The 22,186-nt window shown below is 36.6% G+C and overlaps 1 protein-coding gene across 19 annotated transcripts in view; it reads left to right on the top strand.

Moving 5' to 3' along the window:
• Positions 1 to 22,186, top strand: part of LOC112046519 (potassium channel subfamily T member 2) — a 97,488-nt gene that overhangs the window by 44,441 nt on the left and 30,861 nt on the right. For all 19 annotated transcript variants that reach the window (XM_052890901.1, XM_052890907.1, XM_052890893.1 and 16 more), the window contains 6 exons: positions 11,613 to 11,692; positions 16,774 to 16,873; positions 17,428 to 17,626; positions 17,923 to 17,997; positions 19,339 to 19,422; positions 20,789 to 20,883. In XM_052890901.1, the coding sequence (XP_052746861.1) occupies positions 11,613 to 11,692; positions 16,774 to 16,873; positions 17,428 to 17,626; positions 17,923 to 17,997; positions 19,339 to 19,422; positions 20,789 to 20,883 (633 nt within the window). The remainder of the gene's footprint in view (positions 1 to 11,612; positions 11,693 to 16,773; positions 16,874 to 17,427; positions 17,627 to 17,922; positions 17,998 to 19,338; positions 19,423 to 20,788; positions 20,884 to 22,186) is intronic.

The raw sequence follows: 22,186 nt of genomic DNA, 5'->3' as shown, positions 1-22,186 counted from the left end.
AAATGAACGAGCGAACTCAACGCGAGGCGTTGAAGACCATCTTATAGATGTAAACAAAGTTGTGTACATGTAAACAAAGTTGTATACATGTAAACAAAGTTGTAGTGTCTGTCTGTGATTTCAAAATAAAAAACTGTGTTTTCTCAAGTCCTTTTAGTTATTAAAACACCAACCAATTTTTTAAAACCTATTTTTTTTTATTACATTCAGTCATTGACTAACAACCCATATTCGGCTCACTGTTGAGCACGACTATCCTCTCAGAATGAGATGGGTAGTCCACCACGCTGGCCAAATGCAGATTGGCAGACTTCACACACGTAGAGAATCGAAAAAATAACTAAAAAATTAGAGGTGCATGGCTCTGGCCGGATTCGAACATACCCCACTTCCGAATCGAAGGCAGAGGTCATATCCACTAGGCTATCACTTTTATATCAATTTTTTATTTACCTACTCAAAAATAGTAAAGTTACCGTTTACCAAAGATACTACTTTTGAATATATTAGAGACACCGTACTAGCTGTCAGTTGTTGAAATCGTGAATGGCCGACGGTCAGCACAGCGGCATTGTCCCTTAATACATTTTCCCTTCATACCTAATTGAACCCAATCAATAGACTTTAACTGCCTTGTTGGTACGGTGGTTAGCCTAAGTGGTTTGTCATCACCCGTGCCTCTGGGAGCAGCGTTAAACCGTTGGTCTCAGTCGTTATCATTATCATTACATGGGATCATCATCATCATCATCAGCCGATGGATGTCCACTGTACATAGGCCTCTTGCATGGGCTTCCAAGCATCGATATAAATCGTTAGATGGAATCCATACTAAAGAACGCACAATTTTATCTCATTACCCAAAGACGCACATGTTATCTTAGTACGTAACAAGCGCATGCTGTGAGTGGATGTGGACTTAAAAAAATATTTACTGTTTTTTTTTATTTTAATCTCTTAATTGTCTTCGTGTTCATTGTGTGGAAGTGTAAAAACACAAGCCACAACATGAATAAAGAGAAATATTACGAGTGATGACGTACTCAATGTGTGAAACCGATGACAATTTCGCGACGCTTTGAGGCCCATCTAACAATCTACGATCGATGCTTCCAAGCACAACGATCTCGAGCCGCCAGCAGCAGCTCCCTGCAACCCACTTGATGTCCTCGCTCCACCTACTGGGGGGTTGATCAACACTGCGCTTTCCGGTGAGGGTCGCCATTAGCACCTTAGGACCCCAACGTCCATCGGCTCTTCGAACTATGTGGCCTGCCCATTGCCGCTTCAGCTTCGCGGCTTGCTGAGCTATGTCATTGACTATGGTTTGTCTGCGGATCTCCTCATTTCTTCGATCACGCAGAGGAACTCCAAGCATTGCTCGCTCCATCGCCCGCTGAGTGACTTTGAGCCTTCTTATAAGACCCATAGTGAGCAACCAAGTAACATCGGATAGTGGTTGATAATGAATTTCATTATCACCTTAACCCCGCCAACCCACACTGCATCCACCACTGCATCCACCTCCAACTTTTCAGTTGTGTGCTTTTTGGGAAATTAAATATTACGTGTCTCAAACGGTGAAGGAAAACATCGTGAGGAAACCTGCGTACCAGAGAATTATCTTAATTCTCTGCGTATGTGAATTCTGCCAATCCGCATTGGGCCAGCGTGGTGGACTATTTGGCCTAACAACTCTCATTCTGAAAGGAGACTCGAGCTTAGCAGTGAGCCGAATATGGGTTTATGACGAACGATTTATTTATGTATAAGTAAACACGACATTGTAAACAATATTTAGATATTATTTGTTTAAATAACTTAGTTTACAATGCGACTAAATGACAACTAGCCACTTTTGTAGGCCTCTATTTCGGCTAGCTCAAAATAAAGGTGTTAAAAATGTACCTATCAGTTAGCTGAGATGAATCTAAATATATATTTAGATTTACACAACGTGCTACATAAATGGTATAACATTCTGAACCGTATTTATAGATATTTTTTGTTCTTATACACACAATTCTGTAGGTTGTTATTGTTAACTCAATAAAAACATAATTCTGTGTATAAAATAATTAATTTAATAAATATAAAATCCATAGGTACTAAATATTAAAATTATTATCAAAATCGAAATAATCGTTTGAATTAAAGATGAAAGGCAGGGAGGTACCTATAGTTATAGTTAGTAGATGTCCTCTAAGAACGGATTTTGCGACAGGGCCGGATTAAGGAGAGCCAGACGAAGTTGCGGGCATCCGCTAGTACTAAAAGAAATTATTCCACTTTACATTCAATACTAGCAGACGCCTCGCGGTTTCAACCGCGTAGCCCTGTTCCCGTGGGAATACTGGAACAAATTATAGCACTATGACACTCACAAACAACGTAGCTTTCTATTGGTGAAAGATTTTCAAAATCGCTTCAGTAGATCCAGAGATTACCTCTTACAATACATCAAATTATATATAGCTTGATTTTAATGACAGAAAAAGTTTATAGGTACAGGTATTCCTCTGTGAAGAGGATTATACATTTTTAATAAATACATCACCATCTATAATGTAAAAAAAATCGCAAAATGCGTTAGTAAGCGCATAACTCAACACGCCTGGACCAATTTGGCCAATTCTTTTTTTAAAATGTTCGTTGAAGTTCTAGGATGGTTTTTACGGCGAGAAAATTAAAAAAGACTAAAAAAAAAATATACTTCCATACAAACGATTCGTAATAATTTGAATTTTAATATGTATAGGGTAGAGGTAGGGTAGGAGTAGAGTAGGGGTAGGGTAGGGGTAGGGTAGGGGTAGGGTAGGAGTAAGGTGGGAGTAGGGTAGGGGTAGGGTTGGAGTAGGGTAGGTAAGGGTTTTTTTTTTATTCTTTACAAGTTAGCCCTTGGCTACAATCTCACCTGATGGTACGTGATGATGCAGTCTAAGATGGAAGCGGGCTAACTTGTTAGGAGGAGGATGAAAATCCACACCCCTTCCGGTTTCTACACGGCATCGTACCGGAACGCTAAATCGCTTGGCGGTACGTCTTTGCCGGTAGGGTGGTAACTAGCCACGGCCGAAGCCTCCTACCAGCCAGACCTGGACAAATTAGGAAAATCTCAATCTGCCCAGCCGGGGATCGAACCCAGGACCTCCGTCTTGTAAATCCACCGCGCATACCACTGCGCCACGGAGGCCGTCAAAAAAAAGGGTATGGAAGAAGTGCACAAAAGTCAAAGCGAAGCTTGACCGGGTCCGCTAGTTTATAATAATTCAGTAGGAGTGTCAGCGGAGGGTTTAATATCCATCAATTATGGAAATTGCTATTGATCACCGATTATAAGGCAACTACCGCGACCGCCTTTGACATACCTTCTGTATAATTACGACCACCACTTGTGGCATTTTGTAATTAAAATAATATGAGAAACAGCCACATGCTCTCCATTTAAATTATTAAAATGGCGAGGACACTGTTGAATGAAATATGAATTTTTATAATACTTTTATGTAGCAGGAATATCACATTCATTATACAGGGTGCTGGGAAGTATGTCCCATAACACCGGGGTTATATTCTTTACCGAAAATTAATTTAAAATGTTCAAGGAATATGTGTTCTCAAATTAATATTTTCGGTGTAATAGTAGATTGTTATACAAGGGGCTAAAAAAACCCATTTTAAACGAGGTAGTTTTAGAATAAAATAGAAACCGAGTTTATAATAGGTTAGCCCCGCGTGTTACACAACACTTTTCACTACGATTGCGAGAAAATAAAATAACTCGGTACAGTATTCAATGTTTTATTTTATTTGAAAATCAAAATGTAGGTACAAAATGCTACAACTTTGGATGTTTCGGGGAGATGCTTTTACCCGGTAACTTAATTTCCGACTACAGTGAAGTTGAATAATGGGTATGAGGGGTAAACATGTTAGATGATTGTTTAAAAAACACCATGCGTAAGTTGTAAGTAAGAATGCATTTGCTGTTCTTTTCTACACTTATTACATTTTTCGTAAGTAGGTGTTTAATTTGTAAGTCATTTTTGATCCATCTCCAAATTCGGGTCACCATTCTCACTAGATGAAGACATAACAATTAATGTTGCGAAACATGTAAATTACAGTCACAAATTCACAATTAATCTATTTAAAAATATCAGGTAATTAGATTATTCACGACAATAATTGTTTTTAATTCTCGCTCTTTAATTTTATTTTCTTTATTAATATAATTTTTTCCCATAAAGAAAAGTCAAAGGTATTACACCGTACAACCTTGTCTTCAAATCTCGCTCTATAAATTCGCTACTCAATAAAAATCAAATAAAAAAAAAATAACCGCATTCCACAGACAAGAACGCTGCATTTTATTCCAATTCCAAGTTTTATTTTTATCAAACAGTCAGGATTCTTCGGCGCCTCATAACATTCTGATGAATATTTGTCGCGATGAACTTTTACATAATACGTTGGCAGTTACAGAGCCCTTAATTTCATCGGCTATATAGTCGGTCGGAATCTGATCTCAACTCTCCATCAACAGCTGATTTAGAGCCTCTCGAGATATTTGTCGATGCCCGAAGCTATCAGGCTATTGATCAAGACAAGTGTTGAATCAACTAAAGTAGGGTGATGGCAATCTCGATTATAATCAATAAGGAAATATCTATTTACAAGAATCTTGAATAGTTTCTTTTCTTTGTATTTGTATGTATATCGTTTTCATAATTTAAGTTTCAGTTTATTGAGAAATAGATATTATGTATTATTATATACGAGATATTTTGGGTCAAAGAACCAGTTTTTAATTCGTATTATATTTAATATGTCCTTATCAGCCAATAGACGTCCACTGCTGGACATAGGCCTCTTGCATGGACCTCCAAGCACAACGATTTCGAGCCAACCGAACCAACACTGCGCTTTCCGGTGCGGGGTCGCCATACCAGCACCTTGGGACCCCAACGTCCATCGGCTCTTCGAACTATGTGGCCTGTCCATTGCCACTTCAGCTTCGCGACTCGCTGAGCTACGTCAGTGACTTTGGTTCGTCTGCGGATCTCTTCATTTCTGATTCGATTACGCAAAGATACTCTAGCTCGTTCCATTGCGCGCTGAGTGACTTAGAGCCTTCTAATAAGGCCCATAGTATACCATTGACGAAACGCAATTAATGTTCTGGTAAATAAAATGCGATTTGTTTTGACCAAAAGTACGATGTCAGTATGAAGACATCTTTCTTCAGTCAGCCATTGACGGCCAATTATTCTCACGTTCCTGCAGCGCAAACGGCAGCGAAGACGTTTCATAAGTCGAGCCGTCATGCACGACCAATACACGATGAGCTATAGTCGTGGGTGCAGAAACATGGGAATAATTGATCGTCAATGGCGTGCATTCGTAATAAATGCAACGCAGCTGATCGATACATATAGCATACAGATGATTTATAGACATGACAAACTTGGTGTAGTACATTGGTGTGTAGATCCGACATTAGAAATATATACCTTCATCTGTTATTCATTAGTGCTATGAAATAAATGATAGATAATGTCCACAGCAACACATTGCAAATAGGTTGCCTACTTTGATTTCGGTCATATTTTTCATACAAAATCTAGGAAACCATAAACTAGATCAAAGTTATACAGTTAAATTATGCTTAATTATGCATATTATAAATTAAACTTTCATTTGACATAATAGACGATTATATAACTGACAGTATATAAATAACATTACTTAACTGTTTTTATCTGGCAACCCCACAGTTGCAGTGTGAAAGCTTTCAACTTTTTCAATTATTATGGGTATATTATATTAACCAGTGTACGATTTATCAAATTAACCAATGACCAAGAGAGGATATTAAATAAATATAAAAAACATAATAATTTAATACTGTTCAGGTGCAATTTAACTAGACAACCTTAGTAAGTTTAACTAGGGGTTCGAACCCTGTACACATTGGGCGTAGCCGAAATATTAATAATAATCTGGTAGAAAGATTAGGCACACCGAGAAAACTTGATTCCTCTCTTCACGAGACCACAAATCCCTTTGTATTTAAATTATCAAGAAAAACAAAACAAATTATCTATACTAATATTATAAAGCTGTAGAGTTTGTTTGTTTGTTTGTTTGTTTGATTGAACGCGCTAATCTCTGGAACAAATTTTACGATTTAAAAAATTCTTTCAGTGTTAGATAGCCCATTTATCGAGGTAGGCTATAGGCTATATATTATCCCTGTATTCCTACGGGAACGGGAACCACGCGGGTGAAACTGCGCGGCGTCAGCTAGTCTACTAATAATCTCGTACTGCTTGAATCCAAAGTAAAGTTTAGTTATGTGAGATAAACAACCAACTATTAGCATGTAATCCGCGAGATTAGTATTCGAGCACTGCTTGACGTTGCACAAAATATGGAGCACTATTGATTTTCACACTCCATAGCTTCGTTATAAAATTTTATATGCAGAAAATGTTGTAGGAAATTGGGTCGTGTCATCATAGCCATAAAATCCCCCTCTTGTCGATGTAAACGGGACCATATTACGGTCCCGTTTACATCGACGAGGGCACCTTCGAAATTGTCTTCTCGATTGGGTGTTGAAATGTTTATTTGAATAGATAAATTATATTAATTGCGACGTGTTCCATTTCGTATAAGATGAGGGTTTAAAATGTTTCACACGACGTTAAACAGAAGAATAACAGAAGAATAAGAAGAAATATTTTTTGTAGAAGTCAATAAAATATATAAATTGAGAATTAAAAAAAAACATAAAACTAAAAATTAGCATTCAAAGATTAAGGTCCGGTATACTTTCAAAACGATTTTAAAATTTCTCACTAATAATTAGAAAACTTGAAGTATTTGCATACAGTCCTTAGAATCTGAAAAAATATACATGAACGTTAGATACACCATTATAATGAAATTCTCCATTGATACTTACCATGTGTGGAAATTAAGCCGTGATAGCCCAGTGGATATGACCTCTGCCTCTGATACCGGAGGGTGTGGGTTCGGGGCATGCACCTCCAACTTTTCAGTTGTGTGCATTTTAAGAAATTAAATATCACGTGTCTCAAACGGTGAAGAAAAACATCGTGAGGAAACCTGCATTCCAGAGAATTTTCTCAATTATCTGAGTGTGAAGTCTGAAAATTCGCATTGGGCCAACGTGGTGGACTATTGGCCTTACCCCTCTCATTCTGAGAAGAGAGTGGAAATTATGTAAGCGTTTTTTTTGTTATATAAGCTAGCGCTCGGCTGCAATCACGCTTAATGGTGAGCGATTATCATTACCAATGAATGAACACGCTTTTTATGTTAGTTTTTTTACCTAGTTAGGTATATAATGTATTTTATGTTATAAACTACTAAAACTTTTGTTAGAAGGGTAAGTAAAGATTTTAATGCGTGCGATGTCGTGAGCTTCTGCTAATTTTTAGGATAAAGTATTAAAGAAAAGTATTAGCTCAAAAAAAAAAAATCAAAATAAAAATCATTTATTTCAAGTAGGCTCAGTTTACAAGCACTTTTGACACGTCAGTTGACTATTTGTAAAGATTCTACCACCGGTTCGGAAGGCAGGTTCTGCTGAGAAGATACCGGCAAAAAACTCAACAGTTGCTCTTTTGAAAAAGTCATATAGTATTATAATTTACAATTGATAACAATTACAATTTCTTATAGTTTTATCGGACATATCTTTGATTTCACCATTTGTCTATAAAGTCTGACAAGTTTGTTGATGAAACTCCCATGATATGCGGGCGACGGGGGAAAAGACTGCGCGGCTGTAAAATCGTGCGTGCGGGGAAGTGAGGTGCATCAGTCGTGGGTTTTTCATTCATCACTACACGCCCCCCGGCCCACGCGGACTATCGGGAGTGTTACGAACGAAGTTGCAAAGCTATAGTAGCTCATATTGCAAAAAATTGTTATTGGTTATATACTTTTTACGCTTTCAGCGATGGAGAAAAGAACTACAGACTTTACAGACAATTTTTATTATTTGACTTACTGAAATCATCAGAAAACATGAGCTCAGATTATTTCATTAAAAATAAGTAAAAAATTAACCGCGCTCGTTGCTGGATTACAGAAATAAGGGTTTTATTTTGTAAATTTGGAACCCTCCCATTCCATTACGTTACGCTCAAATCGTCAGATTTTCAAAATGTACATACACCTTTTAGCTATCAACTCACCTACCATAACATGATCTGACGTGTTGCTTGAATAATTCTGAAGTTAGTTTTTTTTGGTTCCCTTAAACGTACCCGCTAATATTAAGGGCTCATACTTTGTGGAGGTACTCAACAACGTGCAAGGTATATTCCCTTATGTTCATCTGACGCGCTCGAGTAACTGCAAAAATCCTATCTTCGGCTCCCCTACTATATATTTATTAACAGAAAACTAGATCAAGTGACCGGAAAAGATGTAGTAATTCAGGCAAGTCAAAACTTATATTGAAATCTCTAAGGATGAGTTCCAGTTTCCATACAATGTAAATCGGAAACATAGGTCGATCTAAATGATTGCGTCCCTCCAGTTTACTCAATTCATTCCAAAATTCAAAGCTGCGGTACAGACATATCGATTTTCAGATGTAGAAAATGTCCCACTAGGGCAGCCAGACAGCAAGAGCTTACATTTAAGCATACAGGCTGCTCGGGAGTATTCCCATAATAAATATATTATTATTTTTTTTTATTTTTTTTTATAGATTTATTTGTAATCAACAGCGTAACTGTATATAATTATTAGATTACATAATCTTAAAACTAAGGCCACAAATATTACAGAATATACATAGTATACAAAGCTACAATACAATTTCGGGTACTTATATAAACATTAAAATATAAAAATGTTCTATAAAATCTTAACAAAAATTATGTGAGTGTGTGTGTGCGTGTTTGTGTGTGTGTGTGTAAGTTAAATTATAAAGTTCTGTGTGACTTGATCACTTCTTTTTTAAGTTGTGTTTTAGATAGGTGAAACAAATCTAAATTGTAATAAACTTTATTATATGTTCGTGCCAGACGTAATACTATAGAATGTCCATTGTCCAAGGAACATGTGTTCTAAAATGAATATTTTCGGACTAAACAATATTTTTTTTTTTGTAAATATATCTTAAAATGTGTCTCTTCTATACGCATCCTTATAATAATGACGTAGCGAAGTAGCTAATTAGTGAAGTGCAGTGTGCCAGTTGCAACTATGTCGTGGATATCGACAAAGTGAGATACAGGCTGCATCCTTATCACTATCAGAAAGTGCAAGGGCTCATATCAGGCTTGTTTTGAAGTAAAAAAAAAATCACTGCACCACAGAGGTCGTCGCTCTTGTCAAAAATGTATTCTAGTACTGTCATCAGCATCATAACTTGTCATAGAATAAAAAAATATTTCTTTTCATTTTACCTAAAAACGTGTTTTATTTGAATTACTTTGTATGAGAACATAAAAAAGTTTTCTTTTTAACCGACTACAAAAAAAGGAGGACGTTCCCAATTCGTCTGTATTTGTTTTTTGTATGTATGTTACCTGATTACTCGAAGACGCCTGGACCGATTTGAATAATTCTTTTTTTTTGTTTGAAAGGGTATACTCCTGAGGTGGTCCCATTGTCACCATTTCAGGATCTGATGATGAGATCCTGGAGAAATCGGGGGGGAACTTTCAAAAATTGTACCGTTAAATATTTTTTTAGTTAAAAAAAATAATTATACATTTCGGCTCCTATAAGCGGACTCGTCAACACCTTGCAGTAATGGGACATACTCCCGAGCACCCTGTATAATAGCGAAGGATACGAAGATTCTAAAACCATACAGTCTTAATATACTGCAGTCCAAGAAGTATTAATAATAAATTACGTCCACGATCAATAAAGTGCCTTTGAAAGTATAAAGGACTAAAGTTTCTAAAGTTTTGTAATTATGTATGTGCGACTTTATTTTGTACTTTGCAATACGAGTAATATTACAAAGCATAAAACAAAGTAGCACCAGCTGAATGTACGCTTAGATCTTTTAAACTTCGCTACGTATTTTAAAATACGGATTTTTTCAATAATATACTCGTTATCGTAGATCTAGCGTGATTTATATGTTTAACTAGCGACGCCGCGCGGTTTTACCCGCGTGGTTCCCGTACCCGCGGGAATACGGGGATAATATATAGCCTTCCTCGATAAATGAGCTATCTAACACCGAAAGAAATATTCAAATCGGACCAGTAGTTCCTGAGATTATCGCGTTCAATCAATCAACCAAACAAATTCTTCAGTTTTATAATATTAGTATAGATTGGTCAAAGTTAATTAAAAAACGTTAATTGTTGTAAATGTCCTAAAATGTTATGTAGGGTGGTTACTAGCCCTGGCCAAAGCCTCCCACCAGCCAGACCTGGACCAATTAAGAAAACCTCAATCGGCCCAGCCGGGGATCGAACCCAGGACCTCCATCTTGTAAATCCACCGCGCATACCACTGCGCCACGGAGGGCGTCGAAAACTGTCATACTAATCTGTAGTATACATAATATAAAGTCTAATTACTTTGGTGATAAGCTTCACCAAAGTCATTAGACAACAAAGTACAAACTGAATCGTGAAACAGTACACCTATTTCGCGAAAGGGAATAATAAAAAAGGGAATGGCCGGTCGGATGAAACTAAAGCCGATATTAAATTGTGACTCCGAATGAGTTTTCCCACCGAATGGAGGTCACACAATGATATATATATATTTTTATCATTGTGTTTCACATTGCAAAAAGTTTCGATAGGAAAAATAAAAACATAAAACCCGAAGAAGAGATTTCGGTTTATTCAGGTGATAGCAGTCTCGAATCAAGCTTTCATTTATTTATTATTATGGGACACTCTATATATTATGTACAACAAACTGAAATAGAATAAATATATTGTAAACTAGTGGACACCTGCGACTTCATCCGCGTGGAAATCAATGTATAGTCCTATTTCACACATTAAAATTTTTTGAATCCCATTATATTTCGTATTTTTTTTATGATTTATGGACAAATTTTTAAAACTGTAACTCTAAAAATAAAGGACTTTCTATACAAACTTTCAGCCCCTATTTTCCCCCCCTTCTTATTTTATTTTCGCAATAAAATGTATTCTATAACTTTTTCTGTATTATGGTCTTAAGCCGTGCCAAGTTTCATTTGAATTCATTTAGTAGTTACAGCGTGATGCCCGAATAACAAAAAAACACGGACAAAAATCGAAAAAAAATATTTTTAACTTAAGAATCAATTACATAATGACCAACCAACAAAATATCTTCAATGTACACAATGTACAAAATGTATAGAAATCGTATTATAATTATAGATTCTAGATGGCGCTGGCGTCCTTTATAACACGGTAACGTTTGATGTTACAAATGGTATAAGTAAAATCTCAAATTGCGAAAAAATTTATAGAATTCGACCAGTTTTATTGTAAGTATAGATGTAGATAGATACATACTCGTAATATATACGAGTACTAGTAATACCTATTAAGAACAGTTATCAAATATTCAGATGATTTTTACGATTGTTTCAGAGTCCGTGTGGAGTATTATGTGAACGAGAACACTTTCAAAGAAAGACTGCAATTGTATTTTATAAAGAACCAACGTTCGAGTGAGTATTACTTATACTGATATCACAAGTTATGTGTTAAAGACCGCTACTATACCGATTCCTTTTATCAGCTAACGCTAGAAGATTTTATTAGGTACTAGCGGACCCGGTCAAGCATCGCTTCGATTTATGTGCACTTCTTCCCTACACTACCCCTACCCTTTCTTACTCCCACCCTACCCCTACCCTACCCTAAAAAAACTCTCCGTAAAAACCATTGTCTTACTTCAAGGAATATTCTAAGAAAATTATTAGTCAAATCGGTTTAGCCGTTCTCCAGATTTGTGCTTGATGATAGAATTAATGAACGAATGGATGAATGAATGAATTAATGAATGAATGACTGAATGAATGAATAAAATATAATTTATTGTACATCAGAAATAATAATAACAAGCAAGAAATCCTTATCGCTAATGAGCGATCTCTTCCAGATAACCAATCGAAAAAGAAAAAATAAATACAAGGAATAATAATAGATATGAAAGATATGAATAGATAATAATGTTAAAGATCCCACCTTATATTTTGACTCCTCTTTTTTTAAATGCCTCGACAATGCTAGTGCGACAACAGCCTTCACAACTATTGGACGAATAGACTTCCTAGACTTCCTTCCTTAGAATATACAGCCTTCACAACTATTGGATTACTTCTGTTCCAGAAGAGCAAATCGCTTGTACCGCCACTGATCTCTCTTGGCGTCCTCCCTATCGCAGTTGTTAGTACTAATGTTCTTAACATAGAGGTTCTGGGTCCGATTATCATTTCTAAATCTCAGGTCTGGTCTGATGGTATCATCTATAGGTATCGGTCGTGTCTACATACCACCCTTTCAAATTCAACTCAAGAAGCAGACATAGGCCTGAGTCGCCTTCATCCAACGAATCTCTGAGACTCGCTTGATGTCGTCAGCCCTCCTGTTTGGGGGGCCATCCAACACTGCGCTTTTTATTCGTTCATTCTTTCTAACATCTATTCCGAACAACTAACTTCCGTGTTTTATGAAAGAGTCCAAACTTAGATTCGTGGATCATTCAAGAAGCTTAACAGGTTCTGCGGTGTGTGTGAGAGGCGCAATGGTAAACCTGCATTTGTATATTTTAATACTACTAAAGACTTTACAAATATTCTTTTTTACTAAAAAAGATGAGACGCAAATTTACATTCTTAAACAAGAAGTCGCTCAAAGGTTAATAACCCTTAATACTGAAACAAATTTTATGTTCCGAAACAAACTGAAGTTGAAAGTTGAACTGAACTCTTACAAGCAATAATAAAAGTAACCCACGGGGTGCCTTTATAGTTAGAAAACTTACACATTCGACAAAAGATAAATGATGATAAAAATAGGACACAATACAAAATAAAGGACATAAATGTTTGTAGGTATACGAGAATTTTCCCACAAAGTTGACATCAGTTGTTAGTTGCAGTGATATCTAAAAACATGTCAAGTACTTTTGAGGGTTAAAGAAATCCTAAACTTCACGATATACATAGAGGAATTAGCTCAGAAAGCACAATAACTGACAGAGCCAGCCATTAGGTTAATGCCAAAAGGGAGATCCCTGGGCTTGCTTGCGAAAAAGGGTTTTCCGGTGTGGTGAAAGGCATCCTTATTACGGTGCACTGTTTAAGGAGGGAGTGTGAAAAGATACGAGGAGTGGTGCAAAGGTGGCTTAGTATGAAAGTAAGCAGCCCTACCTGTCAGTATTCAAGTGTCCATCTTTTCTGGTGAGGACAGTCCGAGGCACTCTTTGCGAAAGTCGCCCAAGGAGCGGGGGAGTTCATTATGCAAAACCTTGTTGTTCGCATGTTAACGAATGAAGATGAGTAGCACAAACACCTAGTAACCAGAGTGAGTCTTTACAAGCAACGTACTGAAGCCGGTGAAATCCATTAAAAAAAACAAACGTCACGCGTCTCCTTGACAACCGCTTAGACAAACTTTTTTCATAATTTGTATTTCAAAATTCAACACTTTAATAATTACCAAAAAATAAGTACTCCATCTTATATATTTAGCTCTTGTGAACAGTTTTGAAAACATTTAAAAATATAAGACGCCATTTTTGAATAATATTGAAAGTTACTGATATGACGGTTAGTGTCGTACTGACTCGAGAATGTATTACTTTTGAATTTCGTATTTGGAGCGGCTTCAACATCGTCGTGTTCCGTACGCTCCATCTGTATATTATTGTTTAATCTTTGGGCATAAATAACATGCTCGGAACCATAATGGTCCGGAGAGAAATAAGAGATACCGTGTACTGTGTTATGTACTAATTTATGTTTATTTTATAAAACTAGGCTTGTATTCTCGATGCATGCACTAGTTCTAGATAATGTGGTGCCGTGTCACTCAGTGAGAAGTGTCACTCGCCTCGTCCGTTGGCGGCCACCCGGGACGAGTGTAAAGCCAACATTTTAAATCTGTGATATCTTCTAAGACAGCGTTTCTCAAACTTTATTCTACTGTGACCCGGTAAAGGAGATGGTCCAAAATTGTATGGAGCCCAGGATCAGTCATTGTACCCTGGCGGAAATAAAAGAAGATATTTTTTTAAACTATTTATGATTATACAAATCTTCGAATTTACTTTAATTCTTTCGAAATAATATTCATTATGTCCCAAGAAATGCAACATTAATAAGCGTACTAATGGCGGATAGATGACGTTTTCAATGCATTAATCGATTTGACGTTTGCTGTCAATGGTCATGTCATAGTTGCTCTACGGGCGCCATATTGATATGACTCAAAAACTTGGGTTTTTATTTTATTTATTTCTTTTTATTTAGTTAGATGTATTCACTTTAATAAATTTTAATACAATTCTCGTGTTTTTTTAATTTTAATGGTACGGGGTACAAGAGTGGACCTGAAATGGACCATCTCGTTTCATTTGGCTGGTGGGAGGCTTCGGCTGTGGCTAGTTACCACCCTACCGACAAATACGTACCTCCAAGCGATTTAGCGTTCCGGTACGATGTCGTGTAGAAACCGAAAAGGGGTGTGGATTTTCATCCTCCTCCTAACAAGTTAGCCCGCTTCCATCTTAGACTGCATCATCACTTACCATCAGGTGAGATTGTAGTCAAGGGCTAACTTGTAAAGAATAAAAAAAAAACAAAATACTCCTTCTTAGTGACCCACTTAAGTTTTTCGACCCATAATGACTACGACCCGCCCGTCGGGCGATCATTATTGTCTCGTTAGTCAAGAAATAAAATCGACCATCTCCTAGTAGTCGTAGCATTGCCTCCATAATGCTGCGACCCGGTATTTTTTTTTTTGGCGACCCGGTGCCGGGAAACACTTTTCTAAGATATTCATTATAATGTTATGTTCTGTGCAAATTTGATCTACATTAAATGCACAAAGTATCTGACGTATTTCATTGGATAACAAACAATTGGTTTGTTTAAAATAGCTTCGTTAATAATAATAGTTATATAGTGGTAATAGTTCCTAAGAGCCGTGTTAGCCCAGTGGGCATGATCTCTGCTTTCATTCCGAAGGGCGTAGGTTCAAATCTAGTCCGGGGCATGCCCCAACTTTTCAGTTGTGTGCATTTTTAGAAATTAAATATCACATGTCTCCAACGGTGAAGGAAAAACATTGTGACGAATACTGCATACATGAGAGTTCTCTACGTTTGTGAAGTCTGCCAATCCACATAGGGCCAGCGTGGTGGATTAGCTTCACCCCTCTCATTCTAAGAAGAGACCCGTGCTCAACAGTGTGCCAAATATGGGTTGTGAATGATGTTAATAAATAGGTTCTGTGTATTTTAAAGATATACAACGCCTAGTAATTTATTATGAGCTATCTTCCAAGCAACAGACAACGTTTGCAATGTAAGCTTACAGACATGAATTTTAAATGACATCACTTTACAAATCTTTGAATTTATCGGCTTTTGCTTCTAGAATATTCATGGATTACCCTTGCTTAAATAACTCTGTATATTAATGACTCATAAAACGTACCGACCATATTAAAATCCGTTGCGTATTTTAAATGATCTAAGCGTAATACGCGATGTGAAGTAATTTTGTTTTAAGCGGGATTTATATTTGTCTGACGTGTCGTATTGTGACGCAGAATATCATACATTTTATATGGAAAAGTTTACACTTGACGTTTTTTTTTGACGGCCTCCGTGGCGCAGTGGTATGCGCGGTGGATTTACAAGACGGAGGTCCTGGGTTCGATCCCCGGCTGGGCAGATTGAGATTTTCTTAATTTGTCCAGGTCTGGCTGGTGGGAGGCTTCGGCCGTGGCTAGTTACCACCCTACCGGCAAAGACGTACCGCCAAGCGATTTAGCGTTCCGGTACGATGTCGTGTAGAAACCGAAAGGAGTGTGGATTTTCATCCTCCTCCTAACAAGTTAGCCCGCTTCCATCTTAGAGTGCATCATCACTTACCATCAAGTGAGATTGTAGTAACTTGTAAAGAATAAAAAAAAAAAAACTTATGTGTTGTGACATGTCGTGATGGCTCCTGATGTGCCGCATACAAAATGTATGATACCGATTCTGTTCTGATGCGTCACGACACGACACGTCAGACAAATATAAATCCGGCTTTATGCTATGTAAAGCTGAATCATATTCATCTAATATATAAAATTCTCATATCACAATGTTCGTTCTCATACTCCTCCGAAGCGGCTTGACCGATTCTTATGAAAATTTTTATGGATATTCAGTAAGTCTGAGAATCGGTTACTATTACTATCTATTTTGCAAACCTTCTAAGTGATACGAATTGTCCACCCTAACATAGTTTTATATACTCCCATACAAGGGGTTCGTAATAATACTTAAAAGGCTATTTGAACTTTAATAGGTACCATACCATAAAAATTTAAGTTGTTAGTGGTAAAGTTCCGGGAAGGCAAAACAATTGATTGACGTTAGTGTAGGGGTAGGGCAGGAGTAGGGAAGGGGTAGGGTAGTAGGTAGGGAATGAGTCAAAGCGAAGCTTGACCGGTCCGCTAGTAGGTTATAATATATGAAAGTAATTCTAATCATTATAAATAATAGGACAAATATGTATTGTTTCAGGTTTACGCATTAGGATAGTTAATCTATTTTTCAAGCTTCTAGCCTGTGTTCTTTATATATTTCGTGTGTGCGCCGATGGAGATCCCATTTCTGCCACCTGGTGAGTAACTACTTTAGGTATAAGCAACAAATATCTCTTGAGAGTAACTTAACTTAAGTAAAATAACTCTCTTGAGAGGTGTAAGGATCCGTAGATAGTTTGGTATATTATTAGTTCACGTTAAAACACTCATGTACCTACATAAATAAATAAATAAATGAATCGAAATAAAAACGACCCGATAGTCTTTGTACTGTCCTAACTTCCAGCCATTCAGGAGGAGTTAAGATACAATGCCTTAGTGAATAAAGTGAATAGATTGTGGATTTCTACTTATAATCCACGAAAACAATTTCATATTTGTTCTTCCTACGTCAGTGGTGTATTTGACCACCGTTTTATGTAATACAGGTCGTTTCGGAGTATTTTTCATAACTTCAAGGTGTTGACAAGTCCACTAATAGAAGCCGAACTGCATAACTCGTTTTTCAATATTCATTTTAGAACACAATTTCCTTGAACATTTTAAATTTATTTTCCTTAAAGAATTTAACCCTAGAATTATGGGAAATACTACCGAGTACCTTGTATGTACATGCTCGTATTTATTCCAGTTACGGATGTAAACCAGGCAATAAGACCGAGTTTGAATATTCAGCGAATCTTACTGAGGAGGAATTCCAAGAGCATCCGATTATAAACTGGGATGGGATAGTATGGGTGAACAGACCACTATACCTTTGGGGAGTGCAAGCAGTGCTAGCAATGATTTCATTATCCGAAGCCATATTGCTTGTGTATCTCGGGTACAAGGTAAAACTTTTACTATTATATAATAATAATAATAATAATAATCGTTTATTCTCTGTAAAACCGCAACATAATAGGTAAAAATAGCTTAACACTATAAGTAATGGATGAGTAACAGGTATCTAAACTAAGAAATAACTTGTATTATAGATATAGATTTTATATATTGTGTGTGTGTGTGTCTGCTTGTATGCTATAAATAAGAAGAAATAAATATGTAATTCCAATTAATTTATGATATATTTTTTATGTCGGATCTTGTACTATTATGAATAAACTGTATTTTTCTTGACACACAGGGCAACATCTGGCAACAGGTCTTGTCATTCCATTTCATACTGGAGATGGTGAACACAGTGCCATTCGCGCTCACTGTTAGTATTTATTACTTTTATGAAATAAAGGAGATGGTCCAAAATTGTATAAAGCCCAGGTTCAGTCATTGTACCCTGGCGGAAATAAAAGAAACTATTTTTGATTATACAAATCTACGAATTTACTTTAATTCTTTAGAAATAATATTTATTCATTATCTCCTAAGAAATGCAACACTAATATGGGTAATAATGGCAGATGATTTTTTCAATGCAGTAGTCGATTTGACGTTTGCTGTCAACTGTCATGTCATAGTCGCTTTAAGGGCGCCATCTTGTTAAAACTCAAAACTTGGGTTATAATTTTATTTATTATCTTCGTTAGGTTTATTCACTTATTTAGATTTTAGTAAAATCTTTGTATTTTTAAATTTTAATGATACGGGGTACAAAAGTGGACCTGAAATGGACCATCTCCTTTAATTGGTTTAATTAACACTTTTACACTCTGGCAAATGAAAGCGTGAATTGAAATAACGCGGAAAATTAAAAAAAATCTGCATGTGACGTCATTAACTACAACGGGAAATTGGTTCTGATTGTCATCATCAGATATTTATCTAATTATATAAATGCGAAAGGCCATCACGAAATATCGAAAACCGCGTGACGTACAAAGATGAAATTTAGCGGGGAGGTAGTCTATTCTTAGTAGGTATCAGCTATAGTAGGGGAGCCCGGGATGCTAAATTTGCAGTTACTCGAGCGTCATGAGGGACCCATTGCATTTGGTAGATTAAATTATAGAAGGGAATAAATAGTTATTTACTCTTATTACTTTGGCTTACTAAAATTGTCACAAAATTTTAGCGATTAATTAGGAGGTTATTTCCTTCAGAATAAGTAAAAAATTAATCGCGCTCGTAACTCGAGAGCATCCGATTATAAAGGTTTTATTTTGTAATTTTGAAACCCTCGGATTAAAGAGGTTTTAAAAACTCTTTAATCCAGCCCTGCCAGCTTTTTAAACTGGCTTTCGCAAGTTTGAATTAAAGTCCTTGATTTTTTATGCCACAAACTTGAAATTTGGCAGGGAGGTAGTTAACAGTTTGCTATGAATGAATTTTGGGAAAGAGCCAGATTAAGGAGGTCTAAGGGTGGACGAAGTCGCCCGTAATTATTATATATTTCATTAATAATGTGGAATAATGGAAAAGATTGAAAAATACCTTTTGACTAATACGACAATCAGACAAATTCTTAATGATCATAACACTTTTTTCTATATGTACAGGTTTTTATCACACATACAGGTTTTTTGATTTTTTTTCCAGTTTTTTCAGGTCACATTTTCATTTGCGTCCCAATGGTACATTTTGTGAACGCTGTGCACTTTTGCAGGTACCGTTTCCGCCACTTCGAAATCTTTTTATACCGGTATTCTTAAACTGTTGGCTCGCGAAGAGATCACTTGAAAATATGTTTGTAAGTATTAAAGACGAAGCAATACAAAAATATCACCATCGTCATTGTAAATTTTTACACGACCACCATATCAATACGTTTGGATTAAATTCTTAATAACATAGACGATATTAAGAATTTATTTTCTATTTTTTCTCTCATTCATTATTTACAGTAGTAAGTAGATAAGTATATACCTTATCAGCCGATAGTTTACTGCTGGACATAGGCCTCTTAAATGGACCTCCAAGCACAACGGTTTCGAGCCAGCGGCTCTATGCAACCCGCTTGATATCCTCGGTCCACCTAGTGGGGGGATCGACCAACACTGCGCTTTCCGGTGCGGGGTCGCCATTCCAGCACCTTGGGACCCCAACGTCCATCGGCTTTTCGAACTATGTGGCCTGTCCATTGCCACTTCAGCTTCGCGACTCGCTGAGCTATATCAGTGACTTTGGTTCGTCTGCGGATCTCCTCATTTCTGATTCGATTACTCAGAGAAACGCTCGCTCCATCGCCCGCTGAGTGACTTTGAGCCTTTTTGAGGCCCATAGTAAGATGAGTATATGTACGAGTATTATGAATAATGTTACTAGGTACGCAAAATCATTTGAAACTAGAAAGACAGAAGTACGAATGGCCTATAACGGGCGAGCAAATGTTGTGTGATGACGTCACGGCGTTAAACGCGAGCTGATCACCGCGCGCTCACTTTAAAATTCTATATCTCGGGAATTAATTAACGTATCGAAATAATTCTTTCACGAGTATTTTTTGTTTTCAACGGAGAATACAGAAAGCTAACATTTAAAAATAGTTAACATTATTCATTGTTAAAAAATTACTGAATTGGCTTAATTCTGTTAATAAAATCGTTTCTAGTTGATTATGCTTACTTACTACAGGGTTCCCAACTTAGGGGTTGCCCCCCCAGATTTAGGAGGTAAATAAGTGAGATGGGATTATTTTATAAATATGAGGGGTATGAAATTTTTAGGGGTACTTTCAGGGATTTTTTTACTCTTTAATATTTTTAAATTGATGATAATTTTAATATTTCTTTCTTGACCTAGCGACGTAAAACGACATATAATACGTTATTCTACAACCACTCTGTGACAACTGGCAGCAATTTTCATCCAATAAAAAACATTGTTTAATTTATTCAATGTCAACATGTATGATTGAATTTTTAGATGAAGTCGTAGTATTTGATCTGTACCTATTAAATAGACTATGATAACATATTACAGCATGATAATTCTAAATGAATTTATATTTTTAGGGGCACATCACAATAAATATGGCGATTTTAGGGGTTTTTGAACTTTAGGGATAAATATTTTCGAGAGTTGGTAACACTGACTTACTACATTGTTGTTTTCAGAATGATTTACACCGCGCAATGCAAAAGTCACAATCAGCTCTATCGCAACAATTAATGATTCTTTGCGTCACTCTATTGTGTCTTGTCTTTACAAGGTAAGAATAGCAACCAATAATACATATTTTACATACATTTCCAATAATACATTGTAATCTTTGATAGCAACTACATTGATTTATTTTTGAAGTGAAACTTCTTTAGTCCCGCCGGTATGCAACGGAAGTGTCGAAAAAGAGAGAGAGAGCGATCGAGACCGATTGAGAGAGTAAGACAGGGCGAACGTAGCATGAAGCAAACTAGCCGTGGAGAGAGAGTAGGGAGCAAGCAAGTGAGAGAGATTGAGAAAAAAAGTGAGACAGAGCGAACGTTGTATCATGCACAGTGCTATGGAGTGAGAAGTGGGAGAGAGCAATAGTGAGAACGATTGAAAGAGAGAGATAGAATACGAGATATCGAGAAATAATACACGCCATATTGGTTGTGTATTCGTTTACTAGTTAATTATTAGAACTTTAGATAACATTTCTGTCGCATAGCGTCATTTGCAGTAAACGCAGATTTTTCATCTATTTATAATATTATTAGCCCTTATACAGAGTATAAACAGTGAGAGATTTGTATAAATAAAAACAAGATTTATAATTTCGTCAAAGAAGTTTCACTTCTGACATACTTTTTGTACTTTTTGTACGCACGCATTTTTTTCTTAAGTTACTAGCCGACGTCCCGCGGTTTTACACCCGCATAGTTCTCGTTCACGTGAGAATATGAGGATAAAATATAGCCTATGTTTGACTCTAACGTGTCCCTGTTGTGGTAAAAGGATATTCAGAATCAGTTCTGTAATTACCAGAGATTACCGCCTGCAATACTGCAAACTAAACATTTTTGCCTTAGTGGCGCAGTGGTGTGCGCGGTGGATTTACAAGACGGTAGTCCTGGGTTCGATCTCCAGCTGGGCCGATTGAGGTTTTCTTAATTGGTCCAGGTGTAGCTGGTGGCTTCGGCCGTGGCTAGTTACCACCCTACCGACAAAAACGTATCGCCAAGCGATTTAGCGTTCCGGTATGATGTCGTATAGAAACCGATAGGAGTTTGGATTTCATCCTACTCATAACAAGTTAGCCCGCTTCCATCTTAGATTGCATCATCACTTACCATCAGGTGAGATTGTAGTCAAGGGCTAACTTGTAAAGAATAAAAAAAAAAAAAAAAAAAAAAATGCATCTAAAGTGCGACCATAGAGTTGCAAATAGTCTGTACAAGAAACGCAATGGTCAATGGAGTATTATTAATAGTACAAATTGTTACATAATTAAAACTTATTAAAGTTTTAATTTTTAATCATAGCTTAGTCATAGCATGCATAATGATAATCTCGAATGGTGATTAAAAATT

The sequence above is a fragment of the Bicyclus anynana genome, chromosome Z (assembly GCF_947172395.1).
Source record: "Bicyclus anynana chromosome Z, ilBicAnyn1.1, whole genome shotgun sequence".
Lineage (NCBI taxonomy): Eukaryota > Metazoa > Arthropoda > Insecta > Lepidoptera > Nymphalidae > Bicyclus > Bicyclus anynana.
Note: the sequence above shows the minus strand (reverse complement) of the source record. Positions and strands in the feature narration are given on the sequence as shown.